This window comes from Euprymna scolopes, chromosome 42 (assembly GCF_053919585.1).
Source record: "Euprymna scolopes isolate OS-2025 chromosome 42, ASM5391958v1, whole genome shotgun sequence".
Taxonomy (NCBI): domain Eukaryota; kingdom Metazoa; phylum Mollusca; class Cephalopoda; order Sepiida; family Sepiolidae; genus Euprymna; species Euprymna scolopes.
This window is the reverse complement of record NC_136523.1, coordinates 11,056,851-11,072,069: the sequence shown is the minus strand read 5'-3', so window position 1 is coordinate 11,072,069 and position 15,219 is coordinate 11,056,851. Positions and strand designations below refer to the sequence as shown.

The 15,219-nt window shown below is 34.9% G+C and overlaps 1 protein-coding gene across 1 annotated transcript; it reads left to right on the top strand.

The window, feature by feature from the left end:
• Positions 1-631: 631 nt before the first annotated feature.
• Positions 632-14,245, top strand: LOC145267202 (uncharacterized). The gene is made up of 2 exons (XM_080123266.1): positions 632-1,125; positions 13,125-14,245. The coding sequence occupies exons 1-2, from the start codon at positions 790-792 to the stop codon at positions 13,140-13,142; spliced, it is 354 nt and encodes a 117-aa protein (XP_079979392.1). The 5' UTR covers positions 632-789; the 3' UTR covers positions 13,143-14,245.
• Positions 14,246-15,219: the final 974 nt, after the last annotated feature.

The window sequence follows — 15,219 nt, the reverse complement described above, 5'->3', positions numbered from 1 at the left end:
GGTTACAACAAACGAAATGTGATGATAATCACACTCAAGATGAAAACAGTAGTCCGATGAATCCAAATAATCAATCCTCATCTCAAAAATTCAGAAACGACATTATAACGTGTTCTACTGTTTTTATATTAATATAAAAAAGAATAATTTATTTAATCCACTTGGGTAGCATGATCTCTTGCTGTCAGCCAGTCTATACTCAAATTATCATTTAAAATTGCTTAGGATTTCTACCCAGTTGTTGCTGATGGAACATAGTATCCCCGTGGTTTAAATAGAGAATTTGTTCCTCCTATGTAGTATCCTGTGTTCGACAGAAGCATTACTGGGTTCAATAAAATATACTTGAAGGTCGGAGATTCAATCGATCCGAATGTTGTAAAAATAGGTCTCGGGATGAGAAAAGTAGTTCGAAGCATCCAAATAATACAAATGTTTTTTTTTCTTTTATTTTTTTGTTCAAAAATTCAGAAAAAGGTAAACCAATCCGAAAAAAAAAGAATAAAAATCAAACCCTGCATTAAACTAATCTCACTAAAATTCGAAACCGTTCCGCATTGTTTACAAATCTTATGCATTTATACATTTAATAGGTTCACTTAAACAACCAAAAGCTTTGACATAATTCCAAAACAAGGAATACCGGCTTTCCTGTGCTTACCGTTAGCTATTTTCATTTATATGTAACGTTATAATTTTCCAGCTTTAAAGGGAGCCTTTTAGTAATATCATTCAGTCTAGCAAATTTAAACCCACTATTATCGTCGCTTGTCTAGGTAACTTGCCATCATGATTTTGGAAATCTCACTTTTTATCATACTGTCTTTAGTCCTTACATCAGCCGCTGCGCTGGCGCTAAGAAAACGGGTTACAAGGTTGGCTTCCTGCTTAGATATTGTTCGGAAATACCCACAGAATTCAGAGGTTAAAAAGAAATCCATACCATCTCCACCAACATCACTAGAAGAAGATTCCAAATGTACCGTGCCTCTGACGCCGTGCATGTCCACGCCAGAAACCCTTAATGAAAATGCAGGGGACACTGGTTACGAAAGGCGTCGTGTCATTGCTCAAATGATGAACACAATTATCAATAACATTGTAACTGCTGATACTACTCCAAAGGTAGGTCGATAATTCTGTGTTAATGTGTAATGGTCGTTTTCTTAAGAACACAAGAAAAATTGCTAGATTAGCGGTTTAGTTTTTATACTTATACGCAATACGGACACTTCTATTTATTAGATAGGCGTTTACAATGGAATGCAATTGTAGCAGTAGGGAGTTCATATTACATTGTTAGACGAAAGGAGGATAGCTATAAAAATACTGTGCCTGATATTATAATACAGTTGTTTTTCAACACTGCCCCTATTCTGCCTAAGTATTATGAATTTGAATACTTATGCACCAAGGTAATAAAATGATTTTAAAGCAATTCCTAACATAGGGAAGGTATTTTGTAATTCTGTGCTTATAGTCAATTTTGGTACTAGTGAACTTATTGGTGCGTGCTGAAATAATTACGTTATTAAAAAAGCCGTTCTTAACATGGAGATGGTGTTTTGAACATATTCTGTACTTTAACCTTACATTGAATAAAACATAAAACTTTTATTGAACTGGGAAATACGATTTAAAAATAGCGCGGATCAGTAAGTGCACTAGCACCGCAATTAAAAAAAAATATGTTGAATTTAACTTTAAATACTCTTAATATACGCACGGTTAGCGTAAGTGCATAAGACCGATTTTTTTGTTTTTAATTCATTTTTTTTTTTTAAATCTATTAAAATGATAACTTGATTTCGTGTTTCCCTTTTAGATGGTACTAGTGAACTTATTGATCCCTGCTGAAATAACGTTATTTAAAAATACATTCTCCAAATGAGGGTGGTTTGCACTTATTCTATACTTTAACCTTACAATTGAATAAACACATAAAACTTGGAAATACGATTTTTAAAAAATAGCGCGGATCAATAAGTGCACCAGCACCTTTTTTTCTTTTAGATGAACACGATACCCGATCAAATTTAGTAGCCATTAAAAAAAAAGCTTTGTCTACATAATGTTGAAATATTTCAAACGTTTTTTTGAATATTACTTGCGCAATATTAAATGGGCTTTAAATTGAAATGATTAACACTGACATAAAACCATTATTTGCGTATCTTCTTGGTTGTCTGTGGTTATACGATTGATAATCATCTTGTAAGTTTGCTGATATTTAAATAGTCCAATCCTGGATCCATAAGCCAGGTCGAAGATTGGGCATGGAAAGTGCCGGGTGGAGTAGGGATGGCATGGCGAGCATCACTCACGCTCCGCTACATGGACTTGTATTCACTGTTTCTTATGCAGGCCACTCTGCCTACTGATAGAGCACCAGAAATCCCGTCAAGAAGCAAATTGCTTTAAGGAACAGGGTGCTATCCGACACCTCTTTATGGATCCCTTGATGTGGATTTTTAATTCATCTTCTACCCCCCTCCGGCATGGCGTCTACCTTCGAATCCTAAAAAAAAAACGGCAGATCCAACCTGATTATATGGTTGGGAATTCGAAGGATGTGTTCCAGCAAACCTCAGTTGGCATTGGATCACGCTGCGGCTAATTGGCTTTCCCAACACCTATGAGCAGCACTCCGTTGCTTCATGCGAAGCCACTAATTTTCTGAAGGCATCTTATATGGAAGGTATCTAGACAGATATATATATATATATATATATATATATAATATATATATATATATATATATACGCTAACTCATATGGTGTCGTATATGAGACAAGACCATATGAGTTAGCGCATCTAAACGCAATCGTTAAACACTATTTACTCGGTAGAATGTTTCTTTTTTTTTCTTTGTGTAACTTAGACGTGATGTTCAGTAGAACATTACAGGTTGGAGTCTCAAACTATTCGCCTAGTTTTTACATTTTTTTTGTATCTGCCTATGCAGAAGTAACCGTGTTCTTGGCGCATATATAGTTTAGCAAACTTTTATTTTAATGAAAAAAAAAGGCAAATTATATACGTGTCCGTTCTCGAATAAAGTTTTCATAAAAGTAATAACTTGAGTTGATATTTTCCTAGCGGAATATGAGCTTTTTTTTTGTTTTGTAAATCCCTCACGTTGCAGATTTAGCTACGAAGATGCGGGATCCAGGAGATAATTACGTTGGCAAAACAGTATTTAATAATTTAGACATTCGTTTTTACTTTGCTAAAATTCCTGTTGTGGAACATGGATCGCCATTTAAGTTCCGTCCACGCAAGAGTTTTTCTCGTTAAAAATGTAATCTTTTTGGGAGTTACGGAGGAGTACGCACGTAATAGATTATTCTTAATCGGTGCTAATGCACTTACTGATCTGCGCTATTTTTTTAAATCGTATTTCCAAGTTTAAAGTTTTCAATTGTAAGGTTAAAGTACATAATAGGCACAAAAGACATGTTCAGAATGACTTCTAAAATAACGTTATTTCAGCACAGATCAATAAGTGCATGAGTAACTCTTAATCTTTTTTAATATCTTTGCTAAACTGCATAAGCACTATATTTTTAGTAATTTCAGGTTCTACAGTCTTATTTTGTTTGATAAATGCATGGACTATTTACAAAACACCATCGGCATGTTTAGTTTCAACGAGGTAACTTCTTGACATCATTATTTAGTAGAGGGGAGGTTACACTTATGTTCTCGGTGATTTTGTTTGGTACTTGTATAGTTTAATCAAGACATTAAAAAATGAAAATATCAAGAACTTGTATTGTACGTATCCCACTTAATTTGATAGAGTAGATCACAAGTTTTTTTGTTTTTTTTACAGCGGAAAAACACATTCTTATGACAACGCGCTCAATGTAGCCATGTTTGGATTTTTTTTGCAAAATGCCGCGGCGAGATAACTGCTTAAATGCTGACACACCTAACCAGGCTAAATCTTAGCTTTTCCTAAAATCGAAACCTAGCTACTAGTGATCCCATTCGCTGAGGGGGAAAATCGAGTGGATATTTTTTGTCAATGTTTTCATTTTAATGTCTTGATTAAACCTATACGTACTGATTTTTTTTTAAATTCCATGTGAAGAGATTACAAACTGAGGTCTTTTGTAATGAAACTCGAAAGGGTAGATAGTACAAATTACAGCCCTTGAAATTCCTCACTACAGCTTTATCTGTAATCGATTTTTTTGTGATGACACGGTATACTTTACACATTAAAAAATCTAAGAAAATAAAACGAGCAAAAGTTTTCAGTTCATATTTAAGATAATTGTTATATTGATACTTGTCTCACTCAAGTACTCTTTTCTTTATTTAATCTTAAATTCAGTTTTTACGAACTAATTTTAAATAAAGATGGCGACATCTTGTTCGGAAGGAGGCCTCGTTTTGAAATTAAGATTCCTTCTTTTAATAAGTTTTTCTTACGAGAGGGAAATTTAAATCTGTGACTCGTACGGTTTCTGCTCAGAACTGCAATGTGAGGACACTGAATTGCTGGAAACTGAAGTAATTCAGGAAAATCAACGAATCTGCAAGCATGGCTCAATGAGTATCTTTAATGATTTCTGTGAAATGGCTGTTAATTGCAGTATGTAGATGCGGCCAGAGCATTTGCTAAGAATTTGAGCATAATATCGAACAATAAAATTGAAATGCATGCCTTGGATGCATACTATGTTCCGATATTAATGGCAAGTGTTCTTGTATTGTTATAAAAGTGCTGAACCCAACTTGCTAATCACAGAAATATACGTTTTAAATCTCATCGTTTATAGTGCTTTCAAACTTTACTTTTTCCAATGTTGATACGCTTTCCAAGAACTCATATAATACTACTTAAAACTGTCTTGTCCCTAATTTTCACGGTAGGAAAGCAAATAAATACATTCTCCTAGAATACTTATTTGTATTTTTTTTTTTTTTTGCCAAATTGAGGATGCCATAGGGAAGTGATATTCAACTCCCGGCAGGCATTAATACCCCCATGTGTACAATAGTACAAATGGGAGCATTAATGTCTGCCAGGAGTTGAAGGTCACAACACTCACTAATAGCATGCATTTTTTATTTTTTTTTTTAAGGATGTGTGTCTCCTGCAAAACTGGTAACAGGACACCTCTTCCAGATCAAGTTTGATTGGCGTTTTATAGGACGGTTATTTTTTTTTATTTTGTGGTTATGAGAGCACCACAAAACGCTGTTTCATAGTCCCAGTAAAAGAAAGGATCTGATCATTGAGCATCGCATAGTGTTGGTTTGCGTGGTTATACTGGTCTTTAATACATTGAATATGTGCGTGTCAGGTGAACCAATCTATAACTTTTATCAATCCTGAGATTGGCGGTTGCACTCACGCCCTTCAAGTAGTGGAATTTTCCAAACAAAAATCCATGCATGGAACTAAAAGTATGCGAAAAGACTATTAATTTATTTATTGCAGATTATTATCCTCATAGTTTCACGACGTTTCGGCCAACTATTACTCTGGCCTACATCAAGTGGTAACCGTGATGGGATAGGAACTGCATCCTCAGCAATAATTGCCTTCTACAGTTGTCTAACCACGTTCTGATAAAGTACGACTCTGGCCGGCTGGTGTAGAGTTGAAACCGCTATCTTCGGAGAATTCTCTTATGGAACCGTAGAGATTCAACGTCTGGATCCACGAAGTGCGATCAAGGTTGGATTTTTGGGTCTTATGAATTCACGTTTATTTGATGTTCCATGGTCGGGTCCGTACTGTATGGGATATATATTTAATTGGAATTGATTGAGATGGGTCTTCTTCGTTAATTTATTTGTTGACTGTTATCTCCTCATTTAGTTTCACAAGACTACTTAGCATAATTGTTTTTGTCAGAACGATTCTTTGACATGAATTTCAGATTTAATTTTTTTATATGCTTTAAAATAAAATTTTACAGGTGTTTCTGCTTAAGTATTTTGGCAATTTTTTTTAAATCCAATCTTCACCCCCCTCCCACACACGGCAAGTGTCCCTTTGAAGTAATGAGCTACTATCGGGTACAATTTGCGGGGGAATTATGAAGGGAGATCAGTAGAAAGATGTTTGTTAACATTACACTTGGATTTCTGCATATAAGTACAGTTGAGAAAGCAGTATCCCGGAAGGGAGTTCCAAAAACTTGCAGTTCTGGGGAAGAAACTATTGGAGTACAAGGCTTTCTTACACCTAGCGATCTCTACTGTAAAGGGGTGGGACTTAGTTGTTTGTCGAGTCTGTCAATGTAGTCACGTCGAGGAGGTACAAGTGATTCCAGTTCGCCAGAGCAGCCACCAAGCCACGTTAAAGTATTTGTAGAACAGGCAGTGATGCAACAGTTCGTCGATGGGACAGAGGCTGACAATTAGATGACAGTTCAGGACCTATCAGGTTGACTACTCTCTTTTGAACTCTGTTGAGGAGTGAGACAAGCAGCAGATGCAGCAGCTCAAATGTGACAGCAATACTCCATACATTGGCGGCCTGTCGGTGGGGCATTATAATACACCGACCTCCCCCCCCCCCTGCAGAGGGTAAAAGTCCCTCAATGGGGGTCCTGGATATGACCTTAAACTATATCCAGTGGTGAGGCCCCAGCTTGTGGACTTTGGGGAGTGTGGAGCCACCCTTTAATTACCATTGCTCCCAGATCCACTCTGACCCGGAGTGGTAGTACCTGTTAGGGTCCCAACTATGGGTTAAATAGAAACCGACTTGAAAACAACAAATATATTCTATTAAAAAAATTTTTCAAAATCTTTGGATTCGGCATTAAATAACCCGGAAAGGGTTGATATGCCGTAAAACAAACAACCAACCAACCATACATTGGCGAATAGTGGCCTTTTCAGGCGTAAGTAATTTACTGGCACGGTAGAGAGTGCCCACCTTTTTTGCAGCAGCCTTGACAATGCTCTCAATATATCTATTCCAGTTCATATTCCATGTAAACGTTAGGCCCAGGAGTTCAAAGGAAGTACTTTCAGGCAGTGTATTCTTAGCCATTGTTATTAGTTGTAGAAAAGGTGTCTTGTAGTTTTTGAAGGAGACAAGTTTAGTCTTGGCAGCATTGAATGTGACCATCCATTTTTGTCCCCATTCCTCTACAGATTGAAGTTTTTCCTCTAGTGATTCTGCCATTTCCATGGACATGTGTTTGTTTTCCCCTCATGCCTGTTATAGAGGGTGCTGTCATCGGCAAATATACTTTGAATGAAACTCTACCTTTTACCGTTAAAATCCGGATTCGAATTTTAGTTTTTTGGTGTATAAAATGTCTCCACAATGGATAAACACTTTTCCGAATCTCTGGATTGAGAATTTTTTTTTTTTTTTTTACCAATAAAACAGTTCGGTTTATATTGTATAAAAGATGTTTAGAAACAAGATTTGAAAGTGCAAAAATAGAAATAAACATGGGCTAAAATTGACATCACCTTCCCAAAATTAAAATACGAGGCAAATAAAGTTTAATGTTTAGACATTTTTGCAGTTATGCATTTTTAAATACTTTTCCGTATTTCCGGGGGGGGGGGGTCTCAAAATATAAATACAAAATCTGTTTAGAAATGTTACTGCACAAGTGTAAATATAATATACCCCTCCAAATTAAAACGCAAAACATTTTAAGTGTAACTATTAGTTTGGAATGATAAACTGCACAAGTGCAAAACTCATCCCCAAGCGTATCTCGGCAAAATCAGAAATCTGCATTGAATTGTAAAATTCAGTTGTCATTGACACTCTTTTGGAGGTATAGCATAACTTAGAATTACTGTCCTGGTTTATGGGCCCCAAAGCATAATACTTTGTTCGATAAAATAGTAGGCTACTTCTGAAATTCTGTGTATCTTCTAGTCAAACGCGGTACACTTACATCGGCTGATACGTGACAGAACTGAAAATGGGAACAGAAAATGCATATTCCATTTACGAATTATACATTTTCTTCTCCAAAACTGAAGATGAACTCCTCCTCCTTACCTGAATTTTAAATTTAAAAATCTGCTAAAAAAATCTTATTGCATTGACAGTGATAGGATGTACTTAGACATGAGATTTTGAAACGTGTCTCATATTTTTTTTTTACCTTAATGAATGGTCCTGGATATGACCTTAAACTGTATCCGATCATGAGGCCTCAGCTTGCAGGCTTTGGTGAGTGTGGAGCCACTCTTTAATTGCCATTGCTCTCAGGTCCACTCTGACTCGGAGTGGTAGTGCCTGTTATGGTCCCAACTATTGGTTAAATAGAAACGGACTTGGAAAAAAAAACAAATATTCTATTAAATTTTTTTTTTTAAAATAACTGGATTTGGCATTAAATAAACTGAAAAGGGTTGATATGCCATAAAACAAAAACTACCAACCAACTTTAATGAATGGGAATGGATTACTAATTTCATTGTTACGATGGATGAACTTATGAATTCATGACTTGACATTTTCATCCGTTTGTTACAGATGTTGTCTATGTACTCTATTCGTCCAGCGTTGCCGATGAAAACATCGAACGTCACTGATGCTGTGACTTGCGCGTGAATTTATTCGTGGAAATGTTAGGCAGTCCCCCTACCACGGCTGTTTTATGACCGTGGCACGTAGAAACCCAGAACGAGCGGAAACTGTGCAAAGATAATATTTCTAAATGGCCACCCATCGGCTACTGGCCAGTTTCATCGTTGCTTAACCCCGCTGATCTTCTGAACACTTGTCAACGTGATTATGCTCTATTTTCTTTGACTGTAAGATCAAGCGACTTCTATCATTTTGTGCATAAGAAGCAAATGTGCGACATTACATTCCTAGCAAATAAGCATTGAGAATTGGTAATGCTGTACAAAAATAAATTCTCGAGTACACAATTTTGTGATGATCGTATCACTCCCGCATTCATAGCTCTAACTTTTTGAGTTGAATAAATTTGGATTTACGTTTGAAATTACTAGCACATTAACACATTGTATGATTTGTTGGGCAAATAATATTGTACTGTACTTTTATTGCAAGCGATAGTAATATAATTAAAAACTAAATGTCGGTGCCCTTTAAGAGAAAGGCATGGCAAATGTGTAACTGCTGCTGCTGGTTGTATATTCGCATATTTTTAGCCACGACAATTTATGACCCGACATTTTTTTTTCTTTCTGCCAATCACTCTAACAATATTAGGCGATTTTTTTTTCTACAATTCGGGATTTTTTTTTTTTTTTTTAAATACAAGTAAACCAGTTTCTTTTATGGTAATAAAATATTAAAGTTATTTTACTTTTTAAATAATTTGAATTTGTTCTTTTTATAGCAATTTTTATATAACGTATGCAGTAAAATGTGCATATATAAACACATTTAATTCATCCCAATTTCTGCCTATAGGTCTCAACTAAACTTTTCTTTAAGTAAAAAAAAAGAAAGAAATATTAGTCCATGAGAATTATTTTTTTCTTTTTCTAAATATCAGACGAATACAGAATCGGCAGGAACAGGCTTACGTAATTGTTTTGGCTGATTGCTCAAAAGGCCTTTGTCTTGACTATATAATGCATACATGTACTTTGTCATTGCACAACGTATATATACACACGCTGACAGCGAAGTAAAATCACAACACAGTTGATCCAAAAATCTTTTCTCTATGACAATTTTATTTATAACCACATTCTTTCTATCGGAATCTGTTTCCCTAATCTAAACAGTTGACCGATATCTGCCAAAATATTTCTGGGTAAATCATGCATTTCGTTAGAAAGTAGGTGGGCATACGGAATTCTCTTCAATCTGTAAATGTGTGCAATCCATTGAATGTTTTCTTGCAGTCGTTGCCCTTCAATATCTAACGGCAGTTGGCATAACTTAATTTTTCGTACAAAAGTCGTAAATCCATCGGTGTTACCCCGGTCAAAGAAGGCGGATGGCTTTTTTAACTTCACGTAATCATATTGACGTTGATATAGTGTGCGGAAATATTCAAAATGTACAACGTTAAACCGTTGTTAAAACGGGGGTTAACATTTTTGAACTTATAGGAATACGTGTTATAAAAGTAGGTTTTCTCCGTATCGAACACGCAAATTAGAACAACTTTGACGGATAAAAAAGTTGTCTACAAGCGGATTAAATCTATTTTTTATAGACGAATCCCATAGAACAACGTTTTTGTTATGCTAAGGCATCCTGCGCATATCACATGTGTATACGTTTGCTTTTTTAAAATGTTTCTAGACAATAAAAAAGAGTAAGACTTTTAAATGTAAAATGATTTTCTTAAATTCATCAGGTTTTAGATTTTTATAGTATTTTTATAATAAATAGTTCTAGTTCTGTAGGCGCTCTTGCATTTGCAGTCCTTTCTGTGATAAGGACACCTAATTTCACTGAGATTTTGTTTATTTTTAATAAAATTTGTGACCCTGAAAGTAGACAAGTGCGAGAAATTTTTACTTTATAAACGTTAACTCTTAACAATTGATTAGGCAGTTGCAGAGGAAGGGCATTTTTTTTTAAATATTTCTTATTGAATACATGGATATAGGAGTTTGGTGTTGGATGCATTAAAGCTGGGGAATTTAAGTCTTATATAAGCATGGTTCTGAAATGTAGCCCTTTTGTCTAAATGGCAATACTTTAATTAGTTGAAAATTATTCAAAGCTGGTTATTTTTCGTCTTTTTGTTTTATCTTTTACTCTTTCTTTTAACATTATTTCTGAAAAAAAAACGATTGAATATCTTTTCTAGTTATTGATAAACACCTGACAAAATTCAATTCATTTGTAGCTGAGGTCGCTACTCTAATCTCTCCCATCGGACTTCAAGATTTCTTACTTTCATGGCTGTACTAATATGCAAAGATTAGTGGAAACCTATTTCCCTGGTCTATATTCGAATTTTTCTTCTATAGACATGGACCAAAAGAGAATACTTTATGTCCATATGGCAATATATTGCTCGAGTGAAGGAGAGTAAAAGCAAAAAAACAACAACAAAAACAACTTGTTCCAGACTAGCATTTCCTGTTTTACCAAGTTTTTTAAAATAATAGTGAATACGATTCTCCTTATCGAATATTTAGCAGTGTTTCGTCTAAAAGGATGTTCTAAAAGAAACTATCAATATTTATAACAACTTCCTATATTGAAACACAAATCATTGTATTAATTCAGTACCAAATTGCTAACATCAGTTTTAACCATAGTTTACGATATAACTTGAAATTTTTCAATTGCGTGTTTTCCAGATGTTTAATACTAGACAACGGTATGTAACTGCAGGCAGTCTCACACGATACACACACTAAATACATATGTACGACATTAAAAGAAACTGGAATCTTAAGAAGGTATCAATCATACCAGTCATAGGAGCAGCCGGATTTTTTAAAAAGAATTTCAAAAACTATCTGGCCAATATATTCGCAAAAGAAATACAAACAATAGGATATAAAGGGGCGGGTAGAATCTTAAAATGAACTCTCGGTTGAATTAACCTAATGGGAGAATGTTTGAAATCCCGTAGAAGTCCCCACACAGAGGAAAAACGCAATAAGAACATTAAAACTCAAACATATATTTCCCCGTAATACTTGTATATTAGTTACCGTTCAAGCGGATCAAATTCCTTTTTTACGAATGGAAATGCCGATGATTTCATATTTCCTGTCTTTTGATGATATAGCTCTTTTATAGCGCGGATTTTATATATGCTATATGCGTTATCAGAATTATGCATTCCCACTAATATGAAAATTTATCGGTTGACTGCTCTTTCTTTTTTTCAGATCATATATTAAATATTTCATTATTGTACATTTAAATATTTCAAAATTCTATAATTTAAATTAGTTATTCCATGTTGTGCTTATTAACCCCCGTTTAAATGCGCAAGGCAAACTAATTTTTTTTAATACAAATAAATTAATCAATACAAACTGGATGGATTAAAACTTAAAATTTTCCCCACTCTATATCTGTGCCTAAATCAAAACGCGGATTTCATGAGCAAAGCTCCTTTCTTAGAACTGCACGCCTGTGGAACTCTGTTCCGTCTGCCTGCTTCCCTCCGGACTACAACTTGGATGTCTTCAAGTCTAATGTAAACAAATTCCTAATGAACCGCCCCCCTAATTAAACACTTCATAAAATCTCCTCACTAACGTAATGCACTTGCAATAACCTTTATCCCTGAGTGGCTTCCGGGCCTTGATAAGTGGTGATCACTGTGTAAAAAAAAAAAAAAAAAAAAAAAAAATTAAATAAGTTAGTCCATGTTATGCTTATTAACCCCCGTTTAAATGCGCAAGGCAAACTAATGTTTTTTTGTTTTTTTTAATACAAATAAATTAATCAAAAACTACTGAATTAAAACTGTGAAAAGACCTTCAAACATGTTTTGCACAGGGCTGAGTATAACTTGCCCTTGGCGGCTTTTTTAAATATTCATAATGAGCACTTAATTAGATAAGGAGTGTATGCAAATAAAAAGCGTACATTTGTTTTAGTTATGAGCATATGTTGCAAGTAAATTACAATTGAAGGTGAGAAATCTATTTTCTAGCTTGTAAATTCCCTACTGACATGAAATGTGGAGGATTCTGTAACTTAATTGTCAGTTGTCATAATTTTCATCTTGCGTTACGAGTAAATCTACTTATTTCATTGATGGACATGAAATGGTACTTTATATTAGAACATAAGTTTTCTCCGTCATTAAAGCGGTTGAAAGCGTATACTGAACAATCACGTTGACACACCGGTTCTCGCCAGATCACCAAAGTTAAGCAGTGATGAGTCTGGTCAATACCAAATGGGTGACCATTTATGAAGGCTAGGCACTGTATGTACTGCAGCGAGTCGTTAAAAACTCCAGGTTGATATCTGGGAGTGCGTTGGATTCGCGGAAGGAGATACACCCCGAATCAAGACCAAAAGCGACTAGAAACTACCGTCTTTACTTATCTTCGGATGCAAACTCTATAGTCAAAAGAATATGCTGTAGTCCTTGCCCTAGTAATACCAACAATGTAAGGATGGTGATATTTTCGATACTTACGAATTAGTCAATTACACTTACTTGCATTATAAACTTTTTTTTTTTTTTCGTATCTTTCAGAGGGACCACCCGGCTTAATTTGGAAGTTCCGCGAATTCATTGACAAATGCCCACAATTTTTATATATTTCTTTTTACTTATTTTAAATTTGTACATTTTTATCGCAAGTCTTACCAATGAATCACCCTACACTTATTAATACTGTTATGTAAGTTACCGTTTTTTTTTGTTTTTTTGTAACTACATTTTTCTTCTCTTCAATTAAACATGTTATCGCGATTAATAGACTAAGACCGCATACCATTCTCGATAGTGGTTGAAAAATAGTGGAGCATCCTGATATCGAGTTTCACATAATATACCAGCCAGACGGAGTTCAAAGCGAAGGATGCTGAGGTTTTATTGTGCAATATGGTATGGCATGTTATGTAAAGAAACGTTAGCTTAGATAGCTTGAGATCCTACAGGATCAGTACGTCATTTAAAAAAAATATACAACAATGATCCAGTCATTTCCTCTCCCAATGTACTTTGAGGCTATATATCTATTAGTAAGTTAAGAATATCGGCCAGAATTATTCCAGGTTCTAAAGATTTATAATTGCCAAGAGACTGAAACAGTCATAGAAATTGTCTGAAAGACTAATAAACATTGAAAATTGGCAGTATACGTAGAGTTGGAAATGTTTACCCAAAGTTAAAAAAAACTCTCGAAATCTACATTACAAACCTAGCTAAAAATGATATGAATCCTATAACCTCCACATTGAGTCATATCAATGTTTGATATAATAGGTTATTAAAATACAATTACAATTATTTTCCCCACGTGTGTGTACATGTCTCTATGGTTGTCTAATTTAAATATTAAGATAATCCCTTTTTCACTATTACTAGAAAGCGTAAGGACTGATTACTCGTCTTTGCTTCTGCTGAATGCTAAAAAGATCATCGACACAACGCCAGTCTTTTATTACTTCTAAGCGTGTGCTAAATGTAAGCTACACACTTCCACATATTTGATATGATCGTTGACTATCGAAGGAGTTCATTCAGACTTGCATATATTTTTTGTTTTCGCATACTGGGTTTCATTCCCATGTCTTTTTTTTTCTTGACAAGTATTGTATCTTTATATAAATGTAAATTCTTAATAAAATATACATTTTTATTTTCGTCAATTTTTCTTCTCGTATTTAAAATTAAAACATTTAATACTGTGTACTCGATCAAAATTTGAGCTGACGTGTAAAAAAAAAAAAAAAAAAAAAAAAAAAAAAATTGTCGGAAAGCTGGTAAAACGCAGTGGATAATTTATGAATCGCACATAAAAGCTAAAAAAAAGGCGTTAAGGAACTTTATATATATTAACCCGTGTGTTTTAGGTATGTCTAAAAAAAAAAAAAAAAAAAAAAGGTAGTAGGCAAGCAGGCTCGAACCCGCGAAGGTGGAAAAGAAAAAGACATCTTACTGCTATGCCATGACGCGAGCGAAAGTTTACAGCATTCAAATTAAGCGATATCAACCATTACGCGATAGCTGATAGCGAAATGAGTAAATCTGGCTGTAGGCCAGTTAAGCTTTCTGCCGTATTTGTTTCTCTACGGTGTTAGGAGGGAGAAAACACCAGCACCCCCATGAAGTATGGTATGAAGGGTTTCCTCCACATTGATAAAAGCTAATTGCATTTAAGACGTCTCGGCCCGGGAGGCGAGTGAGTTTGCCTTACATTCAGTTTCGCTTTATCTATACGAAAAAAGAAAAATGCTGGAAACCAGGTATTTTCTTAAAACTTGATTAAATAAGACGGACGATGTCCGTTCGCAAATCGGATATATTACGATCTACGAAGTATAAATTCATAAATGTAACTCTGTAGAGAAGGCCGACGAAAAAAAGCCTTTCGCGGACATACACGAACGCGCGCGCTCATTTTGCGTTTCATATTATAGATATACTGTAAAAGAACAATCGAATTTATTGGTAGTTGCTAAAGAAATGTATTCGTGTGATATTAGCGACCCCCCCAAGAGAGTATTGCTCGTATAATGGAGAAACTGAAAGTAAATTGTCCAGGCCAATAGATTGATATATGTAAGGGACCCAAAAACAATTTGGATGGATTTGTGCGGTTGGGTGAGCTGATAGAGGAGTT